Source organism: Falco punctatus, assembly GCF_963210335.1.
Source record: "Falco punctatus genome assembly, chromosome: 11".
In the NCBI taxonomy this organism is placed as follows: domain Eukaryota; kingdom Metazoa; phylum Chordata; class Aves; order Falconiformes; family Falconidae; genus Falco; species Falco punctatus.
Window position 1 is genome coordinate 16652293 of NC_137591.1, and position 16386 is coordinate 16668678.

At 45.3% G+C, this 16386-nt stretch overlaps 2 protein-coding genes across 2 annotated transcripts in view; both read right to left on the reverse strand.

Annotated features, from left to right (window-relative positions):
* The window catches only part of SSX2IP (SSX family member 2 interacting protein), a 56571-nt gene extending 53434 nt beyond the window's left edge, over positions 1-3137 (reverse strand). Inside the window, exon 1 of the mRNA XM_080406557.1 lies at positions 1-3137. This exon is cut by the window's left edge and continues 26946 nt beyond it. The gene's annotated coding sequence lies outside the window, so the exon portion shown is untranslated.
* A 1318-nt stretch (positions 3138-4455) lies between these two features.
* Positions 4456-16288, reverse strand: LPAR3 (lysophosphatidic acid receptor 3). The gene is made up of 3 exons (XM_080406570.1): positions 16148-16288; positions 12709-13466; positions 4456-5085 (listed from the first exon to the last, which is right to left on the reverse strand). The coding sequence occupies exons 2-3, from the start codon at positions 13442-13444 to the stop codon at positions 4736-4738; spliced, it is 1086 nt and encodes a 361-aa protein (XP_080262696.1). The 5' UTR covers positions 13445-13466; positions 16148-16288; the 3' UTR covers positions 4456-4735.
* Between the last annotated feature and the right edge of the window lie 98 nt (positions 16289-16386).

Here is a 16386-nt window from a genome sequence, read left to right on the forward strand (position 1 = left end):
AAGCAGTGGAGAAGCCACACTTAAGAGCCGCTCAAGCTGTAGCGATTTGGCTGCTGTCCCAGAGGGACTCATCACCCACACCACCTAGGTCAAACTGACAGTACAGATACTAGAGAAACTTCTCTCCCACGCACACAGTTATTAAACAATGATCAGTCTAGCTGCTTATCCAGAAAGATTCAAAAGCTCTATCGTGTAAGATAAAACCCCATTGTTCCCGGCTTTTAGTAGTAATTCTCTGAAAAGCATCTCTAATGATTGTGACCACAGAGGCTTTACAGGAGAGCTAGCCGCAGAGGACAGACCGTACATCTTTGCCCTGGGAAAAGCCATGGAGCGTTTCTTCCTGGACACACTGATCAACTGGAAAAGCAACTTTGGTTCAGGAGACAAGCAGCTGGAGGGGGGAAAGGGAGGAGAATATCACAAAGGGTTTCAAACCGTAATTGCTGTAAAGATGTTGCGTTAGAAGTTAGCTTGCTACTTACGGCAGTGCAGCAGCCCCCAAGGCACTCTCGGACACAGAGAGGCCTCCAGCATCACCAGGAGCACGCAAAACCTTGCAACTATCCACCTTAATGGTAATTCTACCCTTGCCTCCCTCTGCCTCTTAAGAATTAACACCCTTGGATTTCTGTGGGTGTTCACCCTAAAGCCTTCACCAAAAGAACAAATTTCATCTCACCTGTCAGTACGCTGGCATATGTAAATAGAGGCAGGCACACGCAAAGTCAACAGATACCGATATCTCTTATTCTGGGATATTAGTGAAAAGGGCAACAGAGAAACACTGTAGAACTTGCCTTCACCAACTGCACTTTGCTTTTTTGCCTTTTTTTTTTTTTTTTAACCTAAGTACAAATAATGTTTTCCTTGAGACAAACTATTCTGATAAATGTTTATGGAGTTAAAAAAAAAAAAATCCCTGCTACACAAGTAGCTGGATGTTTAGACAATTTGATGTAGGAAACATTATACAGTCTCTGTTGTAGCAGTTTGTAGGAAAGTTTGATGCAAGATCGGTTTGCTGTTCCACTTGTGTCACGTTGTAATTTATAGTAGTAGGCAATGAGGTAGCAGCTCTGAGGGAAGCATCATGCTGCAATAGAGGACATGTCACTGCAAATAATGCCATTCGCAGAGCACCAGTTCGTCAGCTTTTGGAGGCTGGTTGGCTGGTTTTGTTAGCTTTTTTTTTTCTTCAGATGAGGCAACAAAAGGATTAAGAGTGCAGACCTCAAATTCTCCCACTTTCTTATAGCAGAATGATTTATAGCACCTCTCAGATCTTAATCCAGACCAGGAGTTCGCTGTATGAGATGCTCAATAAACAATGCAGTCCTTCACCTTTACAGGAGTCACCTCTTCCTGCTTACCTGGAAAAAACATCCACACGGAGCTATTTTGCAGCCCAAATGTCAAGCTCTGCAGGAGACCTAGTATTTTCTCCACTGCTGCAGATGTTCCAGATCTTCATCCAAGCTCTCTTCAGGGCCTGACTCAACCAAGTATTACACTGCCTAGTATTGCTAGTAAACATGAAAATTTTATTAAAACATCCCTCCCTCCACCAGCCCACCCCATGGTAACATGGAACAATGTTTCCCCATCTTCATTATTATCTGCAGTTCGATCGGGTTTAGCCTGGATGTATCTGTGGAAACAAGTAAAAGTAACAGCAGCCATTTACAGCTGACTTTAGTGACAGGTAATATTCAACCACCATCTGAATAGGAAACAAGTATTTTATTTCGAAGTAGCATTTTATTTCCCATTAGCTTTGTATTTGGAGCTTCAGCCTAGCTAACAGAAACGGCGCACTCCAGGTAGGGACAGGAATGCTTGCATGCCGTGCCTCTGCAATGCCACCTGCATCGGGTTTGGCATGGCAAGGTTTGGTGGCAGGAGGGGCTGCAAGGGTGGCTTCTGTGAGAAGCTGCCAGAAGCTTCCACCATGTCCAATGGACCCAATGCCAGCTGGCTCTGAGATGGACCCACTGCTGGCCGAGGCCGAGCCCATCAGCAACAGTGGTAGCATCTTTGTGACAGCATATTAAAGAAAGGGGAAAAGTTACTGCACAACAATTGCAGTGAAGAGAAAACTATGTGAGAGCAACAGCTCTGCAGACACCAGAGCCAGCACAGAGGGGTGGGGGGGCTCCAGGCGCTGGAGCAGAGGTTCCCCCCCAGCCCATGGTGAAGCCCCCAGTGAGGCAGGCTGTGCCCCTCGGCCCTCAGAGGTTCACAGTGGAGCAGATCCCACCTGCAGCCCAGGGAGGACCCCGTGCCGGAGCAGGGGGATGCCCGAAGGAGGCTGTGACCCCACGGGCAGCCTGTGCTGGAGCAGGGTCCTGGCAGGACCCATGGAGAGAGGAGCTCTGGCTGGAGCAGGTCTGCTGGCAGGGCTTGTGACCCCACGGGGGACCCACGCTGCAGCAGTCTGTTGCTGAAGGATTGAACCCTGTGGAAGGGATCAGTGCTGGAGCAGTTTGTGAAGGACTGCAGCCCACAGAAAGAAGTCACATTGGAGAATCTTGTGGAAAACTGTCTCCTGTGGGAGGGACCCCACACAGGAGCAGGGGAATTGCGAGGGGTCCTCTGCACTGTCCCTCTGCACTGCTTGGCAGGGGAGGAGGAAGAGAAAATTGGGACTGAAGCCTGGGAAGAAGGGATGGGTTGGGGGGAAGGTGTTTTTAAGATTTTATTTTATTTCTCATTATCCTACTCTGATTTGACTGGTAATAAATTAATTTAATTTTCCTCAAGTCGAGCCTGTTTTGCACATGAAAGTAATCGGTGAATGATCTCTCCCTGTCCTTATCTCAGCCCACAATCCTTTCAATATATTTTCCCTCCCCTGTCCAGCTGAGGAGGAGGACTGACCGAACAGCTTTGGTGGGCACCTGGCATCCAGCCCCAGTCAACCCACCACACCGCTGGCTCTAGAAAGCACCACTCTACATACTTCACAGAAACACCAAAATAATGAAGTAGTATTTGCACAAGAAGATTGCATTATAATGGCAAAGCGTGTAAACCTTTTTAGCATTACCCAAACGCAGCATCTACCTCGAATGTTAGGCCACGTGCCTACAAAGTAACTTGTGTTAAGGGAGAGCTCCCTAAACAGGGGCTCGCTGTGTAATCACCCAGCACCTTCTACAAAACTGCAACTTGGCCTTTGAGCCAAGTGCTGGCTCTGCTTTGACCAACACAGTCTGGATATCGACATGCAAGTTGCACCAGAGGAAGAATTTGCCTAAACCACAGCTGATCGTTATCTTTCAGACTCACACAACATGCTCTTGGTGTTGTTCTCTGACAATTCCGAGTGGCCAAAACTTCCAAAATTTTCCAGAGTGACCTCTGGTCATCATCACCTGCTTCAATACCAGGGATCAGACTTTCTAACACAAGTAACTCCTCCTGAAATTAAGATGGGTAGCAGGGAACTCACCGCTGTTGAAACCAGACAGCAGGAGCCAGGTTTTTAGAGTAATAAGAAATTTACATTCCAATTTTTCATTTAAAATTTTAAATTTAAAAACTTTACCCTAGGGCTTTAAATTGCCCGATGCTCCATCAGAGCATACTCCATAAGTAGAACTCCAGCTTTTGGGGCTGCGGCTGCATCGATACTAGACTTGGTTAGTCACAACGCTGAAAGCCCTTCATTGCTTGCTGTTCCTCACGTACCTTCTGGTAAGATCAGCTTAAAAATCAGAGGCTAAACGTAGTCCAGACAAGGTCAGACAATCAATGCACACTGTAATCTTGCAGGGATTTAGGCTGGTTTCACGCTTTTCTCCTGTAAATTAATTTGTATTTACAATAGCTTGATTGAACCTGTATGTATGTATACTTAAAACTTCCCTTAAAAATTTGCCCTCTTAAAACGGTGTTTTGGATTTCATTTCCCTCAGTGGCAGAGCAGCTGAATTGGGGTGAGCACACCCATCTGCTGTTATCTGGGGAAGTAAGAAATGAGCATAATGAACACAGCCACACCACTCTTCTGTTAACCCACCTCAACACCTGCCTGCACAACAGCAGCAGAGTGCACTGTATGCCCGTGCAGCTTCTACCCCACCATGGCAGTGATACTGGCTTTGCTGGGACATACTCACACACACCGGTGTCAGGTCTGGGCTTCCCATCACAGCCAGGTTTCTGGCATAGTTTTAATAAACCATCAAATTACCTATTTTGAAAGCAAGATAAGGATGAGGAAGAGAGAAGGTAAGTGTGAAACATTTCATGAACTTAGTAAACCAAGAAAACAGGTCACAATTCTGTCCAACCAAGCCTATGATCCTCCTCAAGATGCACAGAAACTGTTCAAACCAGAAGTACTCAGTGAATGCCAAGCCTGCACAGTGAGGCAGGTTTATTCTCTCTGCAGGAGCTTAAGGAGGATCTCGCTACACTGCTTACATTTTGTTTCCACGCACAAGAAGTCTCTGAGATGTATTTATTCCATTCATACAAAAAAACAATTTCATGTACTTAAAAGAAAAAAAAAAAAAAAGAGAAAAAGACGGCAGCACAGAAAGTTTTCTTCATTACAAAGCGTTTTTCCATCAGGCAATTATTTATAAGAACTTTTGTTAACACTGGAGTTTAGACTCTGGAACAAAGTGGATATATTGTTTACTAGCTTTGCCAGTCAATCTTCTCTTACAAAACCTCTCCCTTCCCCCTCTCCTTTTCCAGCCAAGTCAGTCCCTTGAATAGCTCAGGAGTTTCCTTTGTCACCAAGATCTCCTTTTCCACAAATTGTCCCCTGAATAATGCCATCTTCAATGTAGTGCCCTGAGTTATCTGTGCTCCTGCAGAGAACTGTCGAGGGGATGCGCGATGAGCGCCTGTCCTGGGTCTTATCCTCAGAGGAGCAGCAAATCATCCTTTTCATGGTACCCCACATCTCGTCATCTTTGTATGAATAAATTATTGGATTCATGACAGAGTTCATCAGGGCCAGGAGAAGAAACCACCTTTTAACGTTCTGAATCCCACAGTAGGTGCAGTTCAGACCATCAAGCAGTAAGACGACCAGGCCAGGGGTCCAGCAGACAACAAAGGCACCTAGATATAGAGAGAAAAAAGAAAGAAAAAAAAGACTTCAAACTGCTGGAGATTTAGGGGTGTTCTGCATCTTACAACGTTATTTGGTTCATCACAATTCTACACCAAAATGATAAAAGCAGGAGAGGACAAAATTCTAATGACAGTAGCAAAATTCTGTCTACTGCTTCTCTTGCCAAGCCCTGAGCATGAGGCAGGGCAGCTCTCAGAAGGCTGCGGGGAGCAAGAACACAGCTGCTAACAGCATCAGCTCAAACACAAGTGGGAAAAGGCCATCGCAACAGCGATTCGCCCACGCTGATAAACAAACAAGAGCTCTGGAGCATTAACAAGTAGAGAACTGGTGCTCTGAGCACAGACTGCCTCTCTTCATCTTTCTCTCATGTGCTGGAGGAGAATCATAGAACCACAGAATCATTTAGTTTGGAAAAGACCTTTAAGATCATCAAGCCCAACTGTTAACCCTGGACTGCCAAGTCCATCACTAAACCCATGTCCCTGAGCACCACATCTATGCATTTTTTAAACACCTCCAGAGAAGATGACTCCACCGCGTCCCTGGGCAGCCTGCTCCAGTGCTTGACCACCCTTTCAGTGGAGAAATTTTTCCTAATATCCAATCTAAGGCTCCGCATCATAACTTAAGGCTGTTTCCTCTTGTCCTGTCACTTGTTATCTGGGGGAAAGGACCGACCCCCACCTGCCTGCAGCCTCCCCTCAGGGAGCTGCAGAGAGCAGTAAGGTGTCCCATCCCCCCTCCAGTCTCCTTCTCTCCAGGCTAAACAGCCCCAGTTCCCCCAGCTGCTCCTCATAAGACTTGTGTTCCAGAGCCTTCAGCAGCTTCATTGCCCTTCCCTGGACACGCTCCAGCACCTCAACATCCCTCTTGCAGTGAGGGGCCCAAAGCTGAACACAGTGTTTGAGGTGCAGCCTCACCAGTGCTGAGCACCGGGGGCAACCACTGTCCTGATACCACGTGGCACATTTCTTCCACTGCCACAATACGATCCAAAGAAGAGACGAGTCTTCTGCCACGCTCCAGATGACTTTGCAGAGCTATGGGCACACTGCCTAATTCACAGAACAAGAGTCATATAATTTGAACACGTCCTGGCTGCAAAACTCCACAGCTGGTGTAGGATGCCTGCCACTGCCTGCGACACACCAGCCCTGCCAGCCCCCCGGCCAGAGCAGCAGCCCACCCCTCTCCCCTGCTCCCCCCAGGCTGTGCACGCTGGATGCTTGAGCCCCAACAACTCAGATCCAGGAAACAAATTCAGTTGTAACAGAAAAGAGAGAAAGAAACAAATAGATGAGTCAGCAAAGATGAACCAAAGGATGTAGCAGCCAGGGCAAAGAAATGAAGCAAAGAACAGAACAAAAAGGAAAAGAAAAAAAGAGACAAAAAGGAGAAAGGATAAGGAAGTAAGAGTTTAGTGATAGGGGAACAAGAAAACTCTGCAAAAGAGGTATTTCCCCAAAACACATCAAGAAACCACAGGACAAGCCCAGGAGCAGCAGAGTTTTCCTTGTGTTTCAGCTGCGAGGCAGGAATAACAGCCACAGGGTGCTAATAAAAGCTGAAAGAGGCAGACAGACACCTCTCCCACCAGCCCTGTGCAAAAAAAATACTTATTAAAGAAAGAAAGGGGGAATAAGAGAGATCTTAGAGTGAAGACAACATGAAAAAAGCAAAAAAGCCACAGCTTAAAAGGAAGTTCAATATTGCGTTTACATCCTTTCACGTTACTGTACATCCCCACCATACAGGCAGGGGCGTGGGCAGGACTGGTGGGGAGGGGGAACACCGTGACCAAACACAGCCTTGGCCATGAGCCTGGTGGGCCCCGAACTACCCCGGCTGCCCTCCCACCTCCCCCGGCACCGCAGCCTGGCATCCCTCGCCTTCAGCCCGAGGAAGGAGTAGCCATATGCATGATAATACTAACTTAGCACAAGCCACAATTGCTGTCTGACATACAAAAATAGAAAATTACAACTCTGTACAACAGTCGGAGTTTCAACAACGTACTGAGGAAATTCCAATCATTTGTGACAGTAGTTTCCCCTTTTATGGGCTTAGAAAAAAATAATCAAATAAATAAGGATGATAGCAGCCACATGCTACAAAGCTCTCCTGGGGGTGTTGGTATCTGTTCATCAATTTTAGTAGGGAAAACAAGTCCAGCTCGCGGGTTTTTAAGCCACTGGTTTTCCCCTAACTGAGCTGTGCAAGCAAGCGGTGGGAGGGCAGCCTGGCTTATGGCAGGACCCAGGCAGCGCCGGCTGGAGCCAGGACTCGGCAGCACCTCAGGCATCCCATCCCATCCCATCGGCTGTGCTGTGCACACGGGTTGACCGCACGGCACCGGGCACTTCTCCTCATTGGGGATTTTAATGGATGCTGTGCCCATCTGATTGGCACGCCATAATGGTATATAAAGTGAATTCATGTGATTTAGTAAGCATTAGGATTGCTGCAAAATGTATCTAGGACAAGGTATCGCAGAGCTTGCTGCAAATCTATGCTCCTGGAGTCCAGACAAAATCCAACCAACAGATTATGTTCCAGTCAATACTGTAGAGAACAGAAAAGCAAGACCATCTCCTTCAGGAACTGCATTTTCTACTCTTCTGTACCAAGATTTTTGTGATGCTGCTAAGTGCTAATTTCATGGTGTTAGTTTTGAGATACTGGTTAAACATCAGTAACATTCCTCCATTGCCCACTGGCATCAGGAGCTGCAAGCTGCTACCACAATGCTTATTTTCTCTGGTCAGTCTCTGTATTACACACAGATTTGCTCCAGCATGCTGAGTAAGCAGTTATGACACCAGCTCTCATGGTCTATAATGGAGAAAATATTGTCCCGATTTATTGCCCTGGGGTTCACCAGCAAACCCTATCTGTTTTAACAAGCAGTGGAATTGGCCCACCCAAACAACAATACGGTGTCTAGCTGAGTGTCTCGGTAAGTATTTGGATGGAGAGCTTTCATTAGCCACCAAGGGTCATGGGCAAAGTCACTAATACACCAGCTCCATGCAGAAATTAAGAGAGTGACAAACCCTCCTTAGAACAAGCACCGAAAGCATTTTGACCCCTTGTACCACAAAGCATGCAAAGTTCAACCATGCTTTCAGGGACATCAGCAGAAGAGGAAAGAGACCCCAGAGCCACATTTAACAAAAGATACAGAAATCTCTCCTTCAAACAAAACCCCAAGATTGCAGATAGGATTGCTCCACGAACTTCTAGCACATATCCCTGTCCACCTACACAGGCAAAACCCTAAAAGGTCTCAGTGGCAAAAGTAAGGGAAGATAAAAGACATCTGCAGACATCTCTCTGCACATTCCTCCTCCGGCACGACTGAAGACAAGGACAGGGAGCAGTGCAGACAGTGTCGGTTACTGCCTAATGCTTTCACAGGGTGTTGTTTCAACTCCATCAAAAATACATTTTGCTGTGTGTGGAGACAACACAAGCGATTCACACCCTGCTCTTAGCACTGCAGAGATGAAAGCAAGGCATGGCTCAGACTCTCAATCTTGCTCGGATTTTGCTATTTTTACCATGGAGCTTTCAAAGGGAACCATAGTTAAGCATAAATATATACCTTTGTCTTGGCACTTTGGTGATTTTCTTGTTTGCAGACTTTTTACCCCGTAGGAGCTCTTCTCATGACAAAGTGCCACACTCCAAAAGCAATTTTGTTTCTGGAACTCTCTAAAATTCACAGAAGTTATGTGAAATGTTGCCTGGATGCAACATGGATCAAAAGAACCGCTCTGAGCGTTCCCACCAGATTATGGGAGATCAGGTGTCACAACGCCTTGAGGTTAGTTTGAGGATGTTCCATTAGATTTAAACACGGGTTTTCTTGTAGGTTACATCATCTCTGCTTGAAAGTGAATTTCTGTGTACCTGGAAGCACTACTCACGCTTCAGCAGCATCACGTCATAAAATTCTGCACATCAAAGCTGTCCCTAAGCATGCCAACACTGAGGTGAAAAAAAAAAAAGGGGGGGGAGGGGGGAAAGAAGCACAGTAGCTTACAGTTGCCTTTGCCACACGTACACCCAAGTTAAAACAGCAAGTTACCAATTAAACTACAAATTCACTGAAACTGAAAATCATCCGCCCCAAAGCTGCTATTTCAGCAGAAATTGGACTTCTAAGTTCAGATGAGCTAACACATACACGCCACCTGAAAATCACGTACCCATGCGGCCACCCTCCTTCAAAGCTACAGTCACAGGCTTAGCTAGGACCATGCCATGAGGTCAGCTAAGATGACTTCAGCCCCTTTTGCCAGGTTTCACATCTTCCCATTTCAACCAGATAGCTTCCTACGGTTTAGCATGCCAAAGGGAAAGCCTTGCTGCTATCCTGTGATGGACCACTTCAGGTGTCGCAGTAGAAAATGGCAGATGACAGGGACCTGAGTCCCAGCCTCTGGAAGGGGCCGTCCAAGCCCAAAGGGTGGTGCAAGAAGCCTCCTGCAGCTGTGATCACCATGAATCCAGAGTCACACTGAAACCCAGATCCCCCGACCTCCTAGCTGTAAAAGCACAGAAGGAGAAGACCCAGCCAGGACAGCTATGTCTGTGGAGGGGCAGCCAGCCACAGGTCTGGCCTCCCCAGGAAGGGGAGGGGTGCAGACAGGAGGAGCAGCGTGCCAGCACCACACAGCTACATGCAGCCGCCTTCCACACTGCAGCAGGATGTTGTCCTGAACCTCCTACGAAACTAATAAAGCACATTAACAAGAATTCTGGTTCTCATCATGCTTCATCCAGCAACAGAGCATCTTGGAATTGCTTTTAGAAAGACCGTACCAGGCATGTGCCCCAAAGCACTTTCAGGTGTTTTGGAACAAACCATTAAAAATAACTGCCTTGGGCAAAATCCACATGCTGCATGTAGCTGTAGGTTGCTGCATCAGTGAATGTAAGCAGAATTGTGGAAGAATCACTTTGGTCACTTGGTGACTCCTTTGGTAACTGGAAAGCCCAGAAAACATGCTATTCAGTTTCTAACACATTTTGCCGTGTGCTTGAATGGCTTAGCCAGAATACGCATTTCAAACTGTTTGAAAAAAATAAATTCTCATTCCTAGAAATAAACACTTATAAAAAGCCTCTCAGAGTCAAAATCTGGAGAACTGATATGAAGGTACATGCCAAGATACACTTCCTCTGACACAGGAGTTTGGGGTAGATCCTGCACCCAGCAACACACGCTCTAACTGGACTTCTTTGGAAGCAGGCTCTGTTTTGGTTTTGCTTTTGACTGACAGAGTAAATATACAAAATCATGATCTCTAAAGTAGCACTCAGGCTAAGTTGAATTTGCCTAGCCCAGTATACAGTATCATTAAATGCTTTGCCCGAATTATAGTTTAATCTGGTGGCTGAAAAGCCACGTTCTGCAAGTAAGAGAAAGCTAATGCTGGTCTTTAAATCAGCCCATAGCCCTAAGGCCCCTCTCCCTAGTAAAAGATAGAATAAGCTGAAAATGAAGTTTGAAGCGGGGTTTATGTCCACACAGCAGCACAGCTGTGGTAAGCACCGAAAACCTGCACAGGCTAAAGGACCACAAGGGATTAGTAAACAGTGGCCACGGTCACCGTCCTTCCAACTCCTACGCCAGCCACGCAGGTGTCCTGCCCAGCACGCAGACCACCTCTCTGCTCCGACCTGCAAACACGCACGGATGCCCTGACAGCTAACAATGTCATTCCAGCGCTCACTCAGCACCCTCCAAATTTGGCTTATACAAAACCAAAGCAATATTAACTATAAATATAAATTAGACATGACTATGTATCACGATTTATTTTCATGTGACTTCCCAGAAAGCAGCCTCCAGTTCTGCTTTCAATAGAAAGGCTCAGAGAATTGCTTTTTAAACATGCTTTTCTTTTTGTCTCTTTCCAATGCAGCAGTTAACAAAAGTCTACCCAATGCTTATGCATTAGGGCAAGATCATATCTGGAGCAATTCCGTTTTCCTGCATGGATTTTCTCCTTCCAGGTGGATGGGTTAAGTTTCACTGCACAAGAGCTTCAGGCAGGGTGAAAGATCAAATCTTGTCCCTGCAAGTCAAGGGGGAAGGACAGGAACAACCACTACGTTGTCTCTCTATAGGTGCCATAAAGTCAAGGAGGAAAAGAAAAGGACAGTTGGAAAGAGATTGAGAAGGGAAAGGCCCTGCCAGTGAACATGCCAATTGCAGAAGACACAGGAGTATAAGTGAGAACTTTGTACTTGCTTGAACCATCAATCCACTTTCTTTTCTGAGGTCAGGCACTGTAAAGTTTAACTGATCACAGCTTCTAAAGCATCGTAAAACATTATTTGGTAGACAAAGGCATTGTGTACTACAGCACTATTATTTCAGAAAGAAAGAAAAAAAAGAACAAACAAGAAGCAGGTACCAGACTGCAAACAGCATCCATAGACCGTAAGGGGAAGAAAGTGTCCTCAGCCTGAACTTCCTACCATGGCAACTCCTACCTCCATGAAAAGTGGCACTTTTCTCCCAGAGCTCTCTAGCACTACCGTGCTGCACAACTGTGTCCCAGGTATGCATAGACAACAGCTTTCCCAAAAGCTCCAGCTTTTCCATGCTAGCTCACACAATATCAGAACAGTTGTCAGAGTGGTACAGCCTTATTTGTGGTTTTAGAGTCCCCAGCTCCACAAGCATCCCAGTGTACCCCCACTTCCACCCACACCGAGCAACACAAACCATGCTCATGCAGTGCCTGGCTTCCAGAAAACACTTTGCTCCGATTCAAGTCTTCCCAGGGAAAATTGACTGCTACAGCTAGTATTTTGTTCCAATGATCAATCATCCACTATGTGCATCTCTAATATAATAAACAGCTACATCACAACTAGCTGATGAAGTGATCTGAGATGCCCAAACATCAACAGTGTCTCTAGGGCAGAATCCAGGTCAAATCTCACGTTATGAGCTAGGGATCCAAGGCCATACTGTATCAGCACTTGAAAGTATTTCGCACTGTGCAATCTTCACAGAATGAAAATTCATTTTCCCCTTACAAGACAAAATGTCCTGTCAATGTCACAGACCCACCAGGCATCCTCTCCTTTCACCAGGGAAGGTGCATTTCCAGGGAGAAGTCATTTGTATGTTTAGAAAACAGCCAAGAGGAAGAAGTGCAAAGAAAACTATCCACATCCAGCCATAGCATTCATGGCCTTCTACAGATATTAAAGAATATTATTTTGAAAACATTCTGCTAGGCAGTTGTGAATCTTCACAAGGCTTTCTCCAAAGTGATTTTGTATTCTGGCCCCACCCCCCGAAAAACCCTGCAGATAATTTTTCTTCTGCATGTTGACCAGTCCTCTACTTTGCATTTCTGTATGGTGCAACACTTATTTCACTATGTAAAGCAGAGCAAAGTCTAAATGCCTCCAGTACTTAAAAGTCTGGTGAGGGTGATTTTGTTTTCTTTTGGGTTTAGATGGTTAGGTTTGGGGTTTTTTGCTTTGTATTAAAACAAAGCCCAAAACAAGCAACGACAAACCAACAACTTATTCATTGGCACTGCCAGCCTTTCATACGATGGTTTGTAATCTCTTACCTAAGAGAGTCATGACAGTCTTCATAAGCTTCACAGGGGTTCTCCTGCGGCTAATGGATCCACTAGTGTGTGACGACAAGACATTAGTTTTCCTCTGAACATACATGTAGATTCTTATGTAAACCACCACCATAATGAAGAAGACAACTAGGTTTAAGACACTCCAGAACACCAGGTAACTTCTGCTGTAAATAGGTGCCAGGGATGAGCAGGCACTAATGTCACAGAGGCAGTTCCAACCCAGGGTAGGAACTGCACCCATGAAAATAGCAATGGCCCAAATGGATATAATTAAAAAAGTGACTCGCTTCTTCGTGAGATTACTGTGGATCTTCATCCGCATTATCGACATATGCCGCTCAACAGCTATGACGAGGAGATTCACCAGGGAAGCTGTCAGGCTGGTGTCCAGAAGACCCTGACGCAAAAACCAGCGGTTAACAGTTAATGTCTTAGACACTGGGCCAGTGTTGAACATCAAGAAGACGTAGGCTATTCCAGCAAAAAAGTCTGCAGCAGCTAAATTGGCCAGCAGATAGTAAAAGGGAAAATGAAACCTCTTGTTCTTGACCACAGCTGCTATGACCAATGAATTTGAAATGAAAATGAAGAGGCAGAAAAATGTCCCAAAACACAGAACAACAATAAGCTGTGGCCCTGTCCACTCATCTACGGTGTCAGTGTTTGTCTTGTTATAGAAAAAGTCCATGCGCTTATCATAGTAGCATTCGTTCATCCTGGATTAAAGCCCCTGCATCCTAGGAAGGGTGGAAGGGAAAAAAGAAAGAAGGATTAAAATTCAACCACTGGTCCTTGCTTCAACCACCATACCTAACAGTTGTTGGGTTTTTTTTGGGGGTGGGGTGGGACAGGGATGCAAGAAGGTATGTATCTGGAGGCCTTAAGTAAAAACTCATATTGTACAGAGTTAAGGCAGAAGGAAATATTCTGTCCGCTGGAGGACTGCAGTGCACGATGCTTGGATGAATCATGGATTTTTAACAAGACTTACTTGCTTACAAAACCCCAGCACAGTCCCTTTGCACTAGCATCATACTGCACAGGCAACAAAGTGGAAATTAAGAGGTTAAAAGCCACTTTCTGGAGGTCACAAAGAGAATCTGAGCAACGGCCAAGCCATTCTTGCTCTGAAATCCTGCTTGAGCCACAGACCCATCATTATTTCCATTTCCCAAAGTATCCAGTCAGGACAGGGAAACATAAATCATAAATCTTCCACTTTACTGACTAAGCAATAAAATGCCTATTACTGGAAAAAATATTTTTTGGCTCTTCAATTATACATTAATAAATGTAAAAGTGTACGTATATAAGGTGCTACAGGAATATATATTCTGAGCACATGCTTGTTCCTTACTGCAGGATTTAAGTAAATGTCCTGAAAAGGGAAAAAAATATTCTGTGTGTTTGACTACTCTAAAGCCAGGGATTATTTTATTGGGCTGTCAACCAGAGCCCTGTGAGCATCACACAGTCCACTTATCTTCAAAACCAAAACACAGGTCCCTACCCAGGCACAGGACAGAGGAAGCCCCAGCAAGAGCAGTAGTGCCGGGGCTTTTCCTTATACCCGCTCGGCACTATTTCGGACACAGGGCTCTTAAACACGATGGAAGGGGAATCTGTGTTCCAAATTACATCACACCAGCTACTCTGAGGTCAATGTCAGCTGCCTTAGCAATTTTACTGCCTTTACTACGAACCAAACTGAACTTCAACTAATTTACACAGGCAGATCTGACACCAATTACTCATGCTGGCCAGACTCCAGGCAGGGTCTCTCAGCCTAGCAGGGAAAGTTTGTGTCTGATCATCGCTAGCCCTCACGCTCTCCGTCAGTATCTACATAAGGGTTTTAACAATGACTTCATGAATAGATATTGTATACTTTTAGCAAAACCTAGGAACCCAACCATGGCACAAGATCCTAATCACGTTAGATATTATACAGAACAGCAAACCTGTGACTGACTGCAAGGACAGAGAGGAGGAAGTAGCAGGATACAAAGCTGCAGGAGAGGCAGCAGCACTAATAGCTTTTGTAAAGCACTTTGTGAGCCTCAGCCTGTCACGAGTGCCAGTGACGGACTGAATGAGGCTGAAAAGAAAAAATACGCCTAGAAGTGGTTACAGGCAGAACCATACAAAAAAGCACAAGCTTTTCTGCTCTGCAGCTAAAATTGATCACAGATAAAGATCAGGTTCACTTAGTCTGTTATTACCCTGTGGTTACTTAACAGTTATATCTCATCACTCCAGGGACTGGGAAACTCATTAAGCAATTGCCAGCAAGCTGGCTAACAAGCCACATTTCTATTAAAGGTTCCTTCTGAGTTTTAAGAGAAAAAGGTTAATCTTCTGGCATATAAGTTACTGCATGAGAGAAATAACACAAATGGCATATTTGTATTATCTGATTTTAAACCAACTTGCACTATTCCATGATTAATATTTTTAAAGTTGTTTTTTTTTTTAATATTTCATTTTTCTGAATTTTCTCCATAGCCTTTTTTGCTTGGTTCCCACCCTACATCTAGTAGTCAACACGAAAGCAGGCCACTTGACATCGTTGACCATTTTATTACCCTCAAGAACCTAGGCAGCTACTTCTTTTATAGAATATTACTTAAAGCATCAAATTCAAGTACACAGTCAGAACTAAGAACAATTACTTAAGGATAAGAAGTGGAAGGAAACCAGGAAATCATCCCTTGTGCTGAAATATTACAGAGCACCCCTTCATCTATAAAAAAGCCTCAGCAACTCAGATCCACCGCAGAGAGTCACCCGGAATGCAGCGCCTGCCACTCCCTGTTCAGGGCAATATGGCAGAGTGGGGCAGTTGGCACATGCCCCGTTCTCACCTAGGAAGTACTCAACAAAAGTCAAATTCATTCTGCAAATACCCAGAAGTCACGGAGGAGCTGCAGGCAACAGCTACTCAAGCAGCCAGGCACGGGGACCACCACCAGCCGAGGTGGCTCTGCCCTCACCCACCGAGGCAGTATGGGACTTGCTGGGCTTGACATGAAGCTTTTACAGAACAGCCCAAATGCCTGCAAATAGAAGCGGCATTTTGGGCAAGAATGGCAGAGAAAAAAAAAAAAAAGAAAAAAAAAAATCTGTGAAAATTATAGGGAAGGTTTTCTGAACACGCTGTATCTTACTGTGTAATCATCTCAGCAGATGAAGCTCTTTTATTTGCAGCGACAGGAAAGATCTGCAGATACTTTTTGCATCTCATCTGGAGAACAAGCTTAAAAGAAATCCAAAATACCAACTATGAACCCTTACTAAATACTTCAGCTTATTGAGATCCCATCCTCATTCAAAGTAGTACCCCTCCCACCACCACCACAAAAAAAAAAGTCATACACCCATAATTCTCCACTGAAATAATCACACTGCAAGCACTCACTGTCATACAGCAGAGCTCAAATGATTTTGACAAAGATGTCTTGAGATGTTGAGATAAGGCAGGAGAGAGCAGAAAAGCATCCAGCTGAGGTCTCAGAGTCCCAGGGCAGACTTTGGAGGTGTCCAAATGGAAGCTGCAGGATGGTAGCTGAACTGGAGCTAGTCTGCATCCCAGTCCTCCAGAGCAGAGATGTAGCACTTGGCTGTCTGTACTAGCCTATGTACAAAAAGCACTTGTCA

Coding starts and splice junctions, on each gene's coding strand:
- LPAR3 (XM_080406570.1), bottom strand. CDS start 13,444: ATGAACGAATGCTACTATGATAAGCGCATGGACTTTTTCTATAACAAG. Junction 5,086..12,708: donor GACTGTCATGACTCTCTTAG/GTAAGAGATTAC, acceptor CTCTATATCTAG/GTGCCTTTGTTGTCTGCTGG.